Genomic DNA, 16,507 nt, shown 5'->3' with positions numbered 1-16,507 from the left:
ATTCTTTACACAGAAAGAAAGAAATAATATATTAACTATTAAAATTAATTACAAACTTTTTTGGAATTCTGATTTTATATGATGTAAGAATAAAATGCAAGTTTATTTGATATCTTATGTATATAATATATACATATACTCGCGTATATAGACTGCTCATAAAAATTAAGGAAATCACTTTTTGTCAGTAAATTTTTGTCCATTTTTAAACTGTAATTACTCAGCAAATAATTAACGTAAAAAAAAGTTTAAAAAAAGGTTATACAGAGCAAACTCTCTACTATAAGGTACTTTTGTTCAATTGTTATACTCAGGTTAATATTCAAAAACGTGGTCAGCTTTGAATAAGGACGTATTTGAGATATTCTAATAAACCTTGAAATTTGCAGTCTTTCACCGCCTAACAAAAAATTGGCGAACATAATCATTGATAACATCTCAAAGTACGGACTTTGTCCTTTCAAATAAAAAAAAAAAAAAAAAAAAAACTTTGTCCTACGCCGATTATTTAGCGAGATTATCGCAATTTAAAGTAACCCCTGTTTTTTTACAATTTTAACACGATACCGCCGACATTTGCGTAACCTGATGCACCACGTTGCATGTTGCTCAGTCAAATTTTGCACATCATGTATGTACGTGTATGGGGTGCATATGTATGTGTGTACATGAAGAGGATTTCTTTAAGTAAGAAGTGTTGTTATCTCTTCGCCGTATTACCTCGCGCGCGCAATTTTGATCCCATATTGATGCACTTTCTTTACATATCAGATGAAGAAATTTTATTTTAACTTTGACGCAGTGCCTTTTCAATCTGATATAAAAAAATGCATCAATATAAGATCAAGACTGCACGATACGCGTGATATGGCAAGAAAACCGCTACATGTACACGCATACACATGTATACTCCATATACACATATACACATAATGTGCAAAATTTGACTGAACAACATGCAACGTGGTACACATCGGATTACGCAAACGCCGGCAGTATCTATGTGCTGGCGGTGTGTGTGTGTGTGTGTGTGTGTGTGTGTGTGTGTGTGTGTGTGTGTGTGTGTGTGTGTGTGTGTGTGTGTGTGTGTGTGTGTGTGTGTGTGTGTGTGTGTGTGTGTGTGTGTGTGTGTGTGTGTGTGTGTGTGTGTGTACACAGAGTGTTTCAAAACACTCGTGTGTGATAGAGAGAAAAAGAGAGGGAAGGAGAGAGAGAGAGAGAGAGAGAGAGAGAGAGAGAGAGAGAGAGAGAGAAAGAGGAAAAGAAAGAGAGAATATCCAAACCAGTCAAATATACCTGATAAAATGTTTACTTTTAATTGCTTTATTACTTTTATGCACAAGATAATAAAATACAATTGGTATATAACATATATATATAATTACATTTAAAGAAAGTATGCGATTTGCGACATACAATTGCATATTTTTTTAAGTATAATTACATACTTGTTTAATATAAACAAAGTCAAATACATTAGATCTGCACATTTAAAGGTTATTGAAAATATTAATAACAAAATATTATAATATATGCTTATAATATTTTAAATTTAATGCTAAATATCTGAGATAAAATAATATTCATTATTAATAAAAGTTGTATATATATATATATGCTGAATATAAATACAAATTATTTTGAACAATATTGAACAATACAAAACAGTTTATTTTTTAAAGCTTTGTCTACTTCAGGATCTATTCTAATGACTTTAAGGATAAAAAAAGTAATCAGCTATGTACAAACCAGCCAAAATTTTGAACGTATTTGATAGTTTATGATAAAAAAAAAGATACTGTGTAAGACATATATTACTGCGCAAGGAAACCATAAACCCTTGATTTAATATCGCAGTTTGTTCAAAATTTGCAGTAATGGTTTTAATAAAATCAGATTCTTAAAAATTTATTATCAATTTTTATCCTGAAAAGTCTATAATGCGGTGCAAACGCACACGTTGTGTTTGATCCACAAATATATTTCTTTTTATAAATAAAATTCTTAGAATTTTATAAATAAAATTTTATAAATAAAATTTGTAGAATACGTTCCCAAAATTGACTATAAAGTATATTAGAATACCTTATAGCTGTTCAATATATTCAAATTAATTAGAACTAACTATAAAACACGTTTACAGCATATGTGACATGTAATAACAATTAAATTACAGTAATAAGTAATATTATTCAAAAATATCATAAAAAGTCAAAAATAAAAATAAAACAAATAATGTTATTGGTTTAGTTTATAATCTTAATTGTAGCTATGTGTAGTATATAGTTGTGTGCATCACAGTCTATTATTATTTGCGATTGTCCAAATTAATAACGAGAAACTATATACAAAGTATTATAAGTATTTATTTACTTGTCTCTCGAGTTGAGACTTACGTATATTTATCTTGGTTTGCATGTTGCAAATTTGAAATTTAATAAAGTTGTCTCTAATCAGTTCTGCATACTCGGTACAATTCTGTGTTCTGCCTCCAAGGCTGTTTTTAATCAATGCGTGTAACTAAAAAATTATTTCAATATTTATTACAAATGCATAAATCTTGTATAGCAGTTAATTCTAAAATGGAAAATCAGTATCTAACGTAAGAAAATATTACACTAAATTTTATATACAGGAGGTTCTCAGATTAAAAAATAAAAGTTGAAATATAAATTTAGAATTTTAGAAACAAAAACTTTCCTCTGGAAGTATGCTTACAAACGTTTCCATTCAAAGGATATTGACTTTTGAAGTTAAAAAATTAGGAATCAATAATTTCGAAATAATATACGTTTAGGTACCCTATATACTGTTAAACAGTTATCAAAATTAAAACAATTATTTCTTTTACTGCTAGACATTAATCAAAATTTAAGTATAAAATATTTTTTTCAGAATGATGGCTTCCATTCCGGAGACAAGCGTTGGACTTATCGATGAGAGAACGAGTGGGTGCCAAAGGAACACATTGCAGTCAAAACATCATTTTGGCATCACATTGACCAAAAAAATGACGTAAATTTGGTCAATATGAAGTTAAAATGCCATTTTGATTGCGATGTGTTTTTTGGGTGACTGACACAGAGCGTCCGTTATTTCTTCGCATTATTGCATTATCAATAACCTTCAATTATTAAAACAGTAGATCCACTGTTTTAATGATTGAAGATTATTAACATTTCGTTTTTTTTTTGCTTGAGAACACCATATTTAAAAAAGTCTACTGGTATTAAATTATTTTCAAGATATTAATTCTATGACCTTTTAGAAAACATACTTTTAAATATGAAAGTAAACTCCTGGTTTTTTTTTCAACTGAATGGCTGTTTTGTTCACTATTGCAGAGATTCTCGACAGTAGTTTAAGTTTCACGGAAGATGAATCGGTCGTGCTGGATCTGTGGCTTATCCTCCGCGTTCACCTGACTTAACACCATTAGATATTCTTGCAGAAGTGTTCTCAAGCAAAAACACGCGAAGAAATAACAAACGCACAATGTCAGCCAGTCATTTGTTCTCTTACCGATAGATGCAACACTTATTGTCTTCGAGGAGATTGTCACACACACACACACACACACACACACATTTTGAACAAAATATTTAATCTTTAAATTTTGATTAATGTTAAACAGTAAAGAAGATAATTGTTTTAATTGTGATGACTGTTTAGCAGTAAAGAGGATAAATATATATTATTTCGAAATTATTGATTCCTCATTCTGTAAATTCAGAACTCAGTATTCCTTGAACAAAGCGTTTGAGAGTATACCTGTAGAAAAAAATTTTTGTTTTTAAAATTCTAAATTCATATTTCAAGTTTGGCCATTTAACTCGAGAACACCCTGTATGTGTAAATGCTATATGTGTATCGTATATAACAAAATGTTGATGCTTAAATATATTTTCCTGTAAATGAGCTAATAATGAGGTAACAGTTTTAGATTTATGTATTAAATTGTAACAAAAATTGTAACCAAAGTTTGTAGCGTTTTTTAATGAAATTCTAAGTCAATTATTACATTTGTATATAAATATTTATTAAACAATGTTACACCATTTTGTTACAACCCAATACAAACCATATATTTTTTTCAACTAATTTTGATTCAAAATACTCATGATTAACACTAACGGTTGATGGTATTTTCTTCAAGGTATTATTTACAAACGTCATTATCTGGAACAGATTATGTTGACATTTATCATCAATAAGTTACCTCTTAGTGTTATATTAAAAAAATTTATATAATAAAATAAATTTAATATAATATGGTTTACTTCTTATAATTATTTTCTCTATACTAATCTATATAATTCTTTATACTCTATATGTGATATATTGTGTTAAAATATTTATAATACATAAAATAAATTACAAACATAAAAGTTTAAAAATATAGAAAAATTACAAAAAAAATATTATACTTGACTCTATAAAATTTACCTTGTCGAGTTGTTTCCAACGATACACATGGTTAATAATATCAACTAGTGCTGTGGTTGTACTAATTTCTCTATAAAGACAAAATAGATAATATATAGTTAGCATGTATGAGAAACTTTCATAATTATGAACAGAATACATGTATGTTAATGTTTTTATAAAGAAAACTGTTTTATTACTTTGGTTTTATTTTATCCCAATTGTTTAATATATTATCAAGTACAGTATCATTCCTTGCATGTCTCATGACAATATCATGAAAGAGAACAATATAGTTTTTATTGATTAAAGAATATCCATTATAAGGCTTTGATTTCATTAGAGCTATAAACGTGCGAAGGATAAAAATAGGTTTCTTAGAGCAGGCCAAAAATTTAAACATTTTAGTATCTTTTTCGTTTATAAATGTCTTCATATAGTGCCAAAGAGTAACATCATCCGCAACTGCCAAACCATTACAATATGTCCATTTTCTCCACCATGGTAAAAGTGTATTATTTCTAAAAAGATTGATCATATAAGTTTGATTATTTTTGTATATATCTGAATAAAACAGTTTATATATAAGCGTTGAAACAATTAAAAAATATAGTTATATAAAGAACGTTATATATGTAAAAAATTACTTAGGATTTTCTAGATGCCATTTCAATTTAGTGACAGCTTTTGACTTGCACTCAAGGTCACCTAGAACGCATTCCCATTTTACGGCTTCTTGCCTTAAACATTTAGTAAGGTCTTGGTCCTCAGAATTCTCCTCATACCCTATTCTTCTAATAAGTGGGCTCAATCGATACAGTAAGATTACCTAAATATTGGAAAATGAATTAATATTTCTATCGATTAACATCTTAACAAGTTATTGCATATGAAATTATTAACATTTTCTTCAAACTTTTTTTATTTAAAAGAATTGAATACAATGTAATCTCAAAATACTTGATTCTGCTTTGGATTATTATACATATTTTATTGTGGCAATATAAACTTGTAATGGTAAGTTCAGTAAATATATTTTTACATAATTTTTATTATGATTAAATTGCTGTTTACTAATTGTAAGTAGATTTTATAAATTTTAAGTGCGAAGCTTTCATGAGATAAAATATATCTTAATTAAAAAACAAATCAATTAGTTTGTAAAAATTCTATAACGCAACGTAATCTCTTTATTTGTTTATTATTATTTTCTTTTTATATTTTTGTAAAATAGTTATAAAATTTTAAAGAATGGATTAGCATTGAAAGAAATTAACGCATAATTAAAATTACAAACTTTATGACTTTAAAAATAAATACAATATTACATCAAATTATACATTAATTTATGTGCTTATAAATAGTAAAATAAAGATATTATTTAAAACATAAAAAAATGTAAGAAACTTTTATCTTTAATTTTTTTGCATTTGAGCCAAATTGCGGAAGAGCATAACTGAATCCTTTTTAATTAAACATATACTTTTATAAAAAATTACCTAAGAGTTATTATTGTTATTGTAATGCAATAATCATGTATAGTTTCTTGTTAACAAAACATAATTTTACCTTAAGCGGTTGATGTTCGGGAAATGGGAAGAGATATGATATGTCTTCTATAGCTTTAATCATAGGATACCATGCTCTGTAATCTGTTTCTTGCGACAGATATTTAGAGAGATCCCAGAATATGTCAGAATTGAGCTGGTTCGCTATCATAAGATGAAACGCGTCGTCTATGATTTGAGCTCGATTGAGAACATGAATTTTTATGTAGTTCTCAGAGTTCAAGTAGCGTGCAATTTTTAGCCAATTCTTCTTATTATAATTGACACGATAATATCCTATCATATAATAAAGAAATGCTATGTGTTATTAAATTATTTTGATATGGAATTCAATAAGAGAGGTGTTTAAATACTCTTGGAATTTTCTAATACATTAAATATACGTTTTATTCAAATTTGCAAATATCTTAAAAGAAATACAAATTATAGATTACTGTATTAAATTATAGCTGTAATATTATATTATTGTATCCAAAATGATGGAATAATATTAGTTTGAATGTTACATTGTCTAACTTGAAAATTTACGTGGCAACGGAATAATATTATTATAAAGAAGTACGTGTTTGTTCCGCCAATGATAAGTAACAAAAGGTGCATATATTTGATCGACTACTAATTGGCAAAAAAAATATTACATAACTTTACACGACGTTTCGACCCAGGCTTCGGGTCGAGAATAATATTATTAATCACTATACATGAAGATTATATCTAAAATTGTTTCTCTTATTCGTATGTGTCTATTTTTTTGAAAGATTGCGTTGGTCTATTGTAACCGGAATAGTTTAGTTAAAACACATTTGAATATTTATTACAAATTACTTGTACCGACAAGATAATTTAATTTATATACGTGCATGTCCATTTTAATAAAAAATAACTGATCAATATTTACCTGTTTGTTGTATATTGAATATTATCCAAATATCCTTTAAACTTAATTTTGAACTAATGAGCATATGATAATTTTTTCCAGAATTAAGCCACTCAATGGTTGAAATATTATTAAAATCAAGGGATTTTTGCGTTGTATGCGTCAACGGTACCATCCAAACCCCATCATTCGTGATTGCATAATATGACTCTTCTACCACTACAGATAACACAGGAAAACTTTTTTGCTCTATCCAAAGATCCATTACTTTTTTTATATTAATTGTTATCATCGGCAATATTTCAGGCAATTCTTCATCATAAGCAGTTTGCATGTCAGTCCAGAAATCATTCAGAGAAGCCGATCTAACAAAAGTTTATAAAATTTTATTCTGATGATAAAGTGTGTATGTGTGTTTGTACAAATAAAAACATAAAGTATACAGTTTATACCCATGCGCGCGCTTATGTATAAATGTGTAAGCTGCCTAATTTATACACATTGTTTACATCCGTAATATGTCAATTTTCTTATACAAGTGACTTGTAAATCTATTTTGTAAACTCCTACAAGAGCAATAAAAATAACCATAAGGAGAGAAAGATCAGTAATTTTAATTATTAAAAAGTATATAGCTGTTAAAATAGTTATTAAATAAGTCTGTAAGTTGAATAAAAGAAAATAAACAATGAAAAAACTGATAAGATAAATAACCATAAAGGTATCGATGAGATAAATGATAGACTCTAAAAATGTTAAGGAGAAATTTAAAAAGATATAAAATATCAAAGCAAATAATATAAAAAAAAGAACAAGTAAAAAGATGGTTTTTATAATAAATGTTAATAAATAAAATAGAATAGGAACATCAACTGTAGAAATAATTGGAAGATAACATAAAAATTAAATAGAAGTTATGGATTTATGGAACAGAAAATAATAAAAAAGTTAGGGCAAAAAAAAATATTAATTTAGGAAAATTATAGACAAAAAATTTTTCCTAACAGCATGACCGTCACCTGTAGGAGCGGACAGAGGAGAGAACAGTTACCCATTTCTGGCTTTTCTGGAAAATACAAATTAAAATAAGGTAATTATACATCCATGCAAAGGAACGCAAAAGACATCAGTTGAGAAACATTAATCTTAAATATACATATATTGTACATTTATAAATAGAGGAAAAATATATCTAAGTGTTGAAATATTAGTGATGATAGTGATCATAATGTTAATATGTATTGTTGATCTTAATTCCTAGAAAAATTTCTGTGGAAGCCCAGAACCAAGAAATAAAAGTAAAGAAGTAAATATTTGAAAAAATCCAAGTATGAGAGAGATAAAGAAAAAATAATAAAACAAAAAATGTACTTACTGTCTTTTGAAATATATATTAATACCTTTCCGAAATACTTTGTCGCCCAGTATACTATGCAACATGCGCATTATAGAAGGTGCTGCGGCAATTTATGTCATAAAATGTTATTGAACATTTATAGTCGTATATATATATATTAAATAGTAGTTATTATATATATATATATATATATATATAGAATGTCTTTTGAAAATGCTAATAAATTTTGCAAAAAATCATTAATTTAAGCTGTTAATTTTTATGGGTAATTTTTTTATTTTGCAGCAAATTATTGTATAAATAAAATACAGAAATGTTTTTTTTTATGAAATATTTGTTAAAAAATTTTTACTGACTGACTAATTTTTATTAATTTTAATACTTACCTTTTACGTAATAGGAAAGAGATAAAATTGAATTAATGTCAGAAAATTGATCAGTTTTTGATATAAGAGGATTCATAATGGATAGGACGTCCAAATGGAGAGATTCTTGCATAGTTTGGATTGCAAATAAATCCGACCAGCTAGAACCAGAAGTCTAGAAACAAAACAAAAGAATAAAATAATTGATGAACTTTTAATAAAGAGATATTTTTATTTGTAACCTAAAATAGCATTAATTATGTATTATTCTTAGAAATAAATTTGCTATTTACTATTTTTAATTTTAAATTAAAAAATGCGTAATGTATTCATAACCTACACAGACATCTTTACTAAAAGTGTTCAAGATGTTTTTAAACAGCACTTGACTGAAATTATTTAGAAAAATTGCTGAAGACTTTCCTAGTATCACTTTAATGCGTAAAAAAATTTATTTTATAATAAAATAACATACTTAAGGGATATATAAGAAATTTACCTCCTTAACAACATCCGTTACATAGAGAAATGTAGCAATACCTTCGTTCAGCCACATATAAGACCAACTTGATGGGCTGACTACAGTACTGAACCACTGACGTGATATTTTACGTCCTATTAATGATGCTACTTTTATTTGTTGTGCAGCGGGATCTAATTCTTCATTACAGATAATATCTTCTTCTCTAAAAATTATTTACAATTAACGCGGTTATGTTGAATCAACGTTATCAACACGCCATGTTATTAATTCTGCTATTAATCAGTACATATCAGAATGCTTTATTATCAGGTAGGTCAACTTTTGACTTATATACGTATGAAAAAAATATATTGTGATCGATAGTTGTGATTACATCAAAGACGTAATGAGCATATTTTTATGTATGACTTTTATTATAATAGTTTTTAATTTTTGATAGTCTGATTGTCGAGTTTATCGTTATTTTTAGCGAAATGTCTGCAAGCGATGTTAGATACATCTGAAAATATCTCGTATTTGTCACGCCATATCTGACTTTGCTTTAGAAATAATGCATGAATACCTATATTTTAACGCAGAAATTATATGTTTAACAACTGACAAGGCAAGATACGATGTAGCTACCCAATAAAACCAAAATATTGACAATATTTTAATATTCTAACAGTTTACTAACAGAATCAAACGGAATCTGTCTATTTTGTACACATTTAAATGATCACCAAATGGCAGATTCTCAACTTTATTTTTGCAATCGTTCTGCCGATAATTCTGATAACAGATTCTATTCTATTTCTATTGACATTTAACTAATAAAATTTATAACAGATATTTTGCAAAATCAATTTTTGAAATATTTAACTATTGTAGGTATTTTAGAACTATAATATGTATATAATATAATAATTTTTAATAAATACAAGCTATTTTGCAACATCTTTACAAAAGATTTACACACTTGATAGACCGGCAAAAAAATTAAAATTTTCATGATTTAGAATAGTTTATATATTGATATTAATAGAATGAACACACAATTTCTAAAACAGTATGATTTTCTGTATTTAATCCGTCAACTTGCCATTGTTATGCAATAATGATGTCCGTTGAATATTCAAAGTTATTCATATGTCTAAATAAAGTTCTAACACATTTATTTAGCTTGAAATATATAATAATCATATTGTATTATATTGCAGCAAAAATCAATCTAATGAATGTATCTGTATTTCTAAGCAGCTTGTCTACCTTCGGTTAAGAGTACAGATCAACATTAATCCGGTCATCACATTCAAAGAATTAAAAGAAAATTACATATACGCGAGTAGTCGAATTTTTGTCGGATGTGAATATATTAAAAGTAATAGAATAAAATTCTTCAAAAGTAACATAAGATAAAATTTATCAAAATATAAATACGATATATTCATTATTTTTTTACATGTTTATATCAGAAATAAAATATAAAAATATTTATTAAAATAAATCTAATTTTTATTTGAAAAAAAATAAAGAACATTCAGCACTGCTTCTCAAATGATTTGACAAAGCTTTTCTGGTTTTATAATTGATATTTTTCTCTGCAGAATCGTGAATTAAAAAAAAATTATATTGTATTTCTCTTCAAATAATATACAATTAAGTTCACTTAAGTTATGATTTATGATGATCATGACTATGCTCTGCTAGTATAGAACGTAAAAAATTATCTTTACGATAGAATGCATTTTAATAAAGTAATATTTAAATTTATTATTATTAAAATGTCACATAGTTTAAATATGTATATATAAATATAAAGTATGATGTATCATGTACTATTATGATACTCACAAATTTCTACCAAAGTCTATCTAGCTTTGTAAAGACCCAGGTAGCAGAATAACGTCTAAAGACGTCTTAATGACGTCTTAGACGTCATAGACGTCATTAAGACGTTATTATGACGTAATTTGACGTCACTCTGCTACCTGGGGATGTACAGATTCTCCAACCATTAAATGTATTTAACTATTAAAATGTATAAGCTATTTAATAAGAAAAAAAAACAATCTTATCTTTTCACAGATCCATGTCCAATTGTCATTTTAAAATATTTGTGTTTAATAATATATATTACCAATAAGATGTATATTATCTCTAAGATATATATTACCTGTATAATACGAGCGCCCACTTTGCCATACCGACATCTAGTAAACCTGGAATACCGACATATTGCACATTTGAAAAGTTCTGCAATCCTTTCCACTTATCGTTAGTCTCGAAATAAGACGTAAAAGTTGTAACAACGCGTCTTGCAAAATTTCGATCACTTATCGATTGCTGCCTGTCTCGCCAATTATTGCAGGGCAATTCACATAGTACAATAGCTATGAGATGAGTGGGTATTGCTGGAGTAGTGTTGAAAGATGTAAGTGCCATGTCATTTATAATCTTTAATGTGGATGGCATATTGGATAAAGCCGTGTATTTTGCATGGTGCTTTATAGTTATCGTAAATTTAGCCTGGAATTTTGGCTCATCCCAACATGGAAACATTCTTCGTGCACCCATCGTCCAAGTACGAGTTGCGATTAACCACCTAATTTTATCAATATTTCAGATAACGATAAAATTTCTATTAGAGGGTTAGTAAGAGAGGCCAAGGAAAAATAACACGGGAAAAACATAATGGGACGCTTGTGACTGAGTTTGTTAATCGTTCTCATTCTTGCAACGTCCCTTTATCTTAAAATTGATTGGCGATTAACAATTTTAGTCGCGCATATGTTTATATATGTGTGTTTGTCGCATCTATCACGTTTGTTCCGTGCTACTTTTGTCTCTGGTATCTCCCGTTAAAAGATAACATAAGTGTTAAAAAAATGAGAAACGCAATTATTGGGTTATAATTAATATTAATAATATTTCATTATGCGTATTTTTTATTAGTGCTTTTTATTATTGTGTAATTTTATATCCGCTCTTTTTAGTATAGAATGATAATTCCGTAATGTACGATGTATACGTAAAACAGACACAATTTCGGTTAGAGAAATTTAAAAAGTGAAACCACATAAATTTGGTAGTTAAGAAAGCAGACCGCTTTAATGCTGTACTGTCTATGTTTAAACAATGCTTAGAATGTCTTTTATAACCCTGTAATATATTTCTGGGTTAATCTGTCACATTTTGTATGAAGATTGTTATTAAATTATATATAACATATAGACTAAATCTCGAACTCTTAGCTAAAACGCTTGTTGGTACATATCTTTTAAATATTAATTAATAATTCTTGTAACAAAATGTATTTTTATGCTTTTTAAATTTACTTACTTTAGATTTTCTTCATTGTTCATATACGAAGTCTTGAAAAAACCACCGATATTGTTATCTACGATACTCGTAAATTTCATGTTTAGAATATATATTCCAGGTGATAGTTCATAATTGAAATAAAGAACGATAATTTCCATTTTCTTCATGTATTTGTACCTTTGCACAAAATTCTTGATGTTGCCGTGAGTGATGTTACGTTTAGCCAAATATAATGAGTCAAAAAATGTGTTAGTGACATTTAAATTTTTAGAGTGCAAATATATGAAACGTGTTGTATTTTGAATCTTGATTTTTAGTTCAGATATACCGTAGAACATATCTTCTTCGGCTGCAAGTTCTAGTTGTATTTTATAACGCTTCGGTACTATATCCGGTAAATATAAATTATCTTCAGTGGAAGACTCGATGGAAGATTTAGTAGGAGACTCATTGTTCCCATTTTTATCAGGATAAGCGTAATAATGTTCTACTCTTATAAATATAAAGATGCTAGTTAATAGCAGTTGTAATAATCTCATGGCCAATCCAAATAATGTATAGTAGCGTTTGTGAAAACCTATAATGTTCGTTAGAAGAAAAAGAAATACAAACAAAATGTAATGTAAATAATATTTCCAGACAACACTTGAATCTGAAAAATACCCTAAACGCCCCAACGTCTTTTAGACATACGTATTGTCTGGAAATTAATTATAAAGAAGAAGAAAAACAATTACAGCTATTATTTTATTAAAATAATGTATAACCTAATATTCAGAAAAAAATTAATAACTTTTATCACAGGTCTTGGCTCATAATATATTATTAATATTTTGCTTATTTTTCCAACGTTAGAGCTATATATTGCGATACAATTATGTAATTTTCAGAGAATCGCACAACTTTTTTTCAAAATCTTGAAGATTTTGTGTTTTAGAATTTAATGTTTAATAAAGGAAATATTTTTTTCATTAAGCTTGTCTAACGTGCTGCAAAATACTAATTTTGATGTATATTGATGTATATTGTGTATATACATATGTAGAAGTATTCGTACTAGAAATAATAAAACTGAGAATCTTTTTCAAAATGTCTCACGGAAATAATGCACCCGAAAGAATCCAAAAAACCGACACAATTACATCACCGACCCCAAGTAACTAAGTATAGGTAACGATAAAAAAAAACACATACTCGCTCGCAAAAGCACAAACATATCCATCTGCGCAAGCATATAAATAGTATTTAATCTAGCCAAAAAAAAAATAATTTTTTACTGTATAGAGTAAAATTGATAATTTTGATCGTATTTATGTAAAATTTTCCTTATAAGATAAAATGGAGATATATTGATATTTCTTTTATTTGTATATTTAAAAGTGCTATATATAATTGTTCTACTTTGGTAAGTTATTCTATATAATAAAATTTTGTGCTAATAGATGTCTACAGCTTATTCTAACAATTAACAGCAGTTAACGCTTACAATTACGAACCGTCAGTGCCAGAAGCGTAGAATTGCGCGATCTTTCCGTTTCGACGGATCACTCAGAACTGACGATAATATTGACGACGACGTGATACATATCATAACAAGTATGTAATGTCGTGTAAACAGATTCTCTAAGACCGTTAATAGATTTCTTATTTTCCCGTTGAATTTCAATAGGACATCAAATAAACTTGCATTTTATTCTTACATCATATAAAATCACAATTCTTAAAAAAAGTTTGTAATTATTTATAATATTTAATATTATTTATTTCTTATATATACTATGTAAAAGCTTGTTCTTTCTACGCTATTATGACTATTGAACATTCTTAAATAAGTAAATTTCAAAGAAATCTGAGTTTATTGGTTTATTTTACCAAATTTAGAATTTAGAATTTGTAACATCTTTTACAAATTCTAAATTGTATATAAAGCGGTATATATTTGATAAAACAAAGCTATGAATTTAGATTTCCTTGAAATTGACTTATCGAGAATGATCAATAATCATGATAGCGTAGAAACAACAATTCTTTACACAGAAAGAAAGAAATAATATATTAACTATTAAAATTAATTACAAACTTTTTTGGAATTCTGATTTTATATGATGTAAGAGTAAAATGCTTCGGTATTATATCCGGTAAATGTAAATTATTTTCAGTGAAAGACTCGATGGAAGATTCAGTAGGGGACTCATATTTTCCATTTTTATCAGAATAAGCGTAATAATATTCTACTCTTATAAAGATGCTAGTTAATAGCAGTCGTAATAATCTCATGGCCAATCCAAATAAGTTTAATAGTGTTTGCGAAAACCTATGTTAGAGGAGAAAGAAATATAAACAAAATGTGAAGTAAATAATATTCTCAGACAACACGCATATCAAAGAGTTGCTTTGAAGGTCCAAACGGACATTTTTTTAGACATGCGTATTGTTGGGGAATTACTTATAAAAAAGGAGGAAAAACAATTATTTTATTAAAATAATTTATAATCTATTCAGAAAAAGAATTAATAATACTTTTTACCACAGATCTTGGCTCATAATATGTTATATAATCATATTAATTTCTAAATTTTGAGTTTTATTGTGATACAATTTATGTAATTTTCAGAGAATTGCACAATTTTTTTCAAAATTTTGAAGATTCTGTTTTAGAATGTAATGTTTAATAAAGGGAATATTTCCTTCATCAAGTTTGTTTAACGTGTTGAAAAATATTAATTTTGACATATACTAATGTATATAGTGTATATTATACATCTAGGAATGTTTGTTCCAGAAATAATAAAAGAGAAGCAAAATGTCTCACAGGAATAATACATCCCGAAGAGTCCAAAAACCCGATATGGTTATATCATTAATCCCAAGTAGTTAAATATATGGATAATGATAAAAGAAGCGCATATTCGCTTGCAAAAACTCAAACATATGCATCTGCGAGAGAGCATACATAATTACATAAATGGTATTTAATCTAGCTAATAAATAAAAGTAATAATTTTCCTCTGTATAGAATGAAATTGATAATTTTGAGCGTATTTATATAAAATTATTCTTATATAAGATAAAATAAAGATATATTCACATTTCGTACATTTGTCTATTTCAAAGTGATATATATGTCTAGCAATAAGAATTCTACTTTGGTAAGTTATTCTATATATTGAAATTGTGCGTTAATAAATGTCTACAGCTTTTTGTAACAATTAACAACAATTAACGTTTACGAACCGTAACAATTACGAACCGTCAGTGCTGGGAAGCATAGAATCGCGCGATCTCTCCGTTTCGACAGGTCGCTGAGAACTGACGATAACATTGACGACAACGTGATACATATCATAATAAGTATGTAACGTCGTGTAAAAGAATTCTCTGAAACCGTTAATAGGTGCCGTATTTTTCGAATATTGATAGGACATTAAATATAAAATTGTATTTTATTTTCACGTTATATAAAATTGTGATTCTTAAAAAAAGTGTGTAATTAATTATAATATTTAATAATTTTATTTTTTGTGTAAAGAATTGTTCTTTCTACGGTTATATCACTATTATTGAACATTCTTAATAAGTTAATTTTAAAGAAATTTGAGTTTATCGCTTTATCTTATCAAATATATGTCGCTTTATACAATTTAAAACTTGCAACAGAATCCGCGACAGAGAATAGTGTAATTGTATGTATCGTATATGTATGCAATGCTAAAATTATTCTTAAAGTTATTAAAAGTTATTAAATATTTGTTAATTTATAATTGTAAATATATACATATATATTTAAAAGATTTCGCACATAGAATTTAATGGAATAATGATATCTTGGATCTTCGAACTATCGATAGCAGTAAAATTTGGTAGCGAGTCAATTAGGTACTATTTTTATTATTTTTGCATAATGCAAAGCAAATATTGTACAATTCCGAATATTTTCGCGATAATTGATAATATTCGCCATCTCTGTTATTTGTTGCAAAAGATCGAGAGATTCACGCAAAGAATTATGTTCTTCTATTAATTTATCTATTTATCATACATGCATTTATGTATTAATAATTCTTTAGTATCAATTATTCGATATCTGTCGAATTTGATAACAGCGGAATTTTGAAAAATGTAGTTAAA

General features: G+C 27.3%; 1 protein-coding gene across 5 annotated transcripts; it reads right to left on the bottom strand.

Moving 5' to 3' along the window:
* Positions 1–1,408: 1,408 nt before the first annotated feature.
* LOC143902870 (aminopeptidase N-like) lies at positions 1,409–15,688 on the bottom strand. Of its 5 annotated transcripts, none has more exons than XM_077416058.1 (13): positions 15,614–15,688; positions 12,398–12,956; positions 11,232–11,660; positions 9,092–9,278; positions 8,614–8,767; positions 8,246–8,327; positions 6,892–7,235; positions 5,995–6,269; positions 5,073–5,254; positions 4,626–4,946; positions 4,447–4,516; positions 4,135–4,179; positions 1,412–2,520 (listed from the first exon to the last, which is right to left on the bottom strand). In XM_077416058.1, exons 2-13 carry the CDS (start codon positions 12,916–12,918, stop codon positions 2,356–2,358), a joined length of 2,775 nt encoding a protein of 924 aa, XP_077272184.1. In that variant the 5' UTR covers positions 12,919–12,956; positions 15,614–15,688; the 3' UTR covers positions 1,412–2,355. The 5 variants fall into 5 exon arrangements, with proteins under 5 accessions (XP_077272186.1, XP_077272184.1, XP_077272182.1 ...); XM_077416056.1 differs by having other exon boundaries at positions 15,630–15,678; XM_077416057.1 differs by lacking the exon at positions 15,614–15,688 and adding an exon at positions 13,866–14,096.
* Positions 15,689–16,507: the final 819 nt, after the last annotated feature.

Source organism: Temnothorax americanus, unplaced genomic scaffold (assembly GCF_048541705.1).
Source record: "Temnothorax americanus isolate GAGA-0224 unplaced genomic scaffold, ASM4854170v1 Scaffold41, whole genome shotgun sequence".
Taxonomy (NCBI): domain Eukaryota; kingdom Metazoa; phylum Arthropoda; class Insecta; order Hymenoptera; family Formicidae; genus Temnothorax; species Temnothorax americanus.
This window is presented reverse-complemented; position numbering and strand designations above follow the sequence as displayed.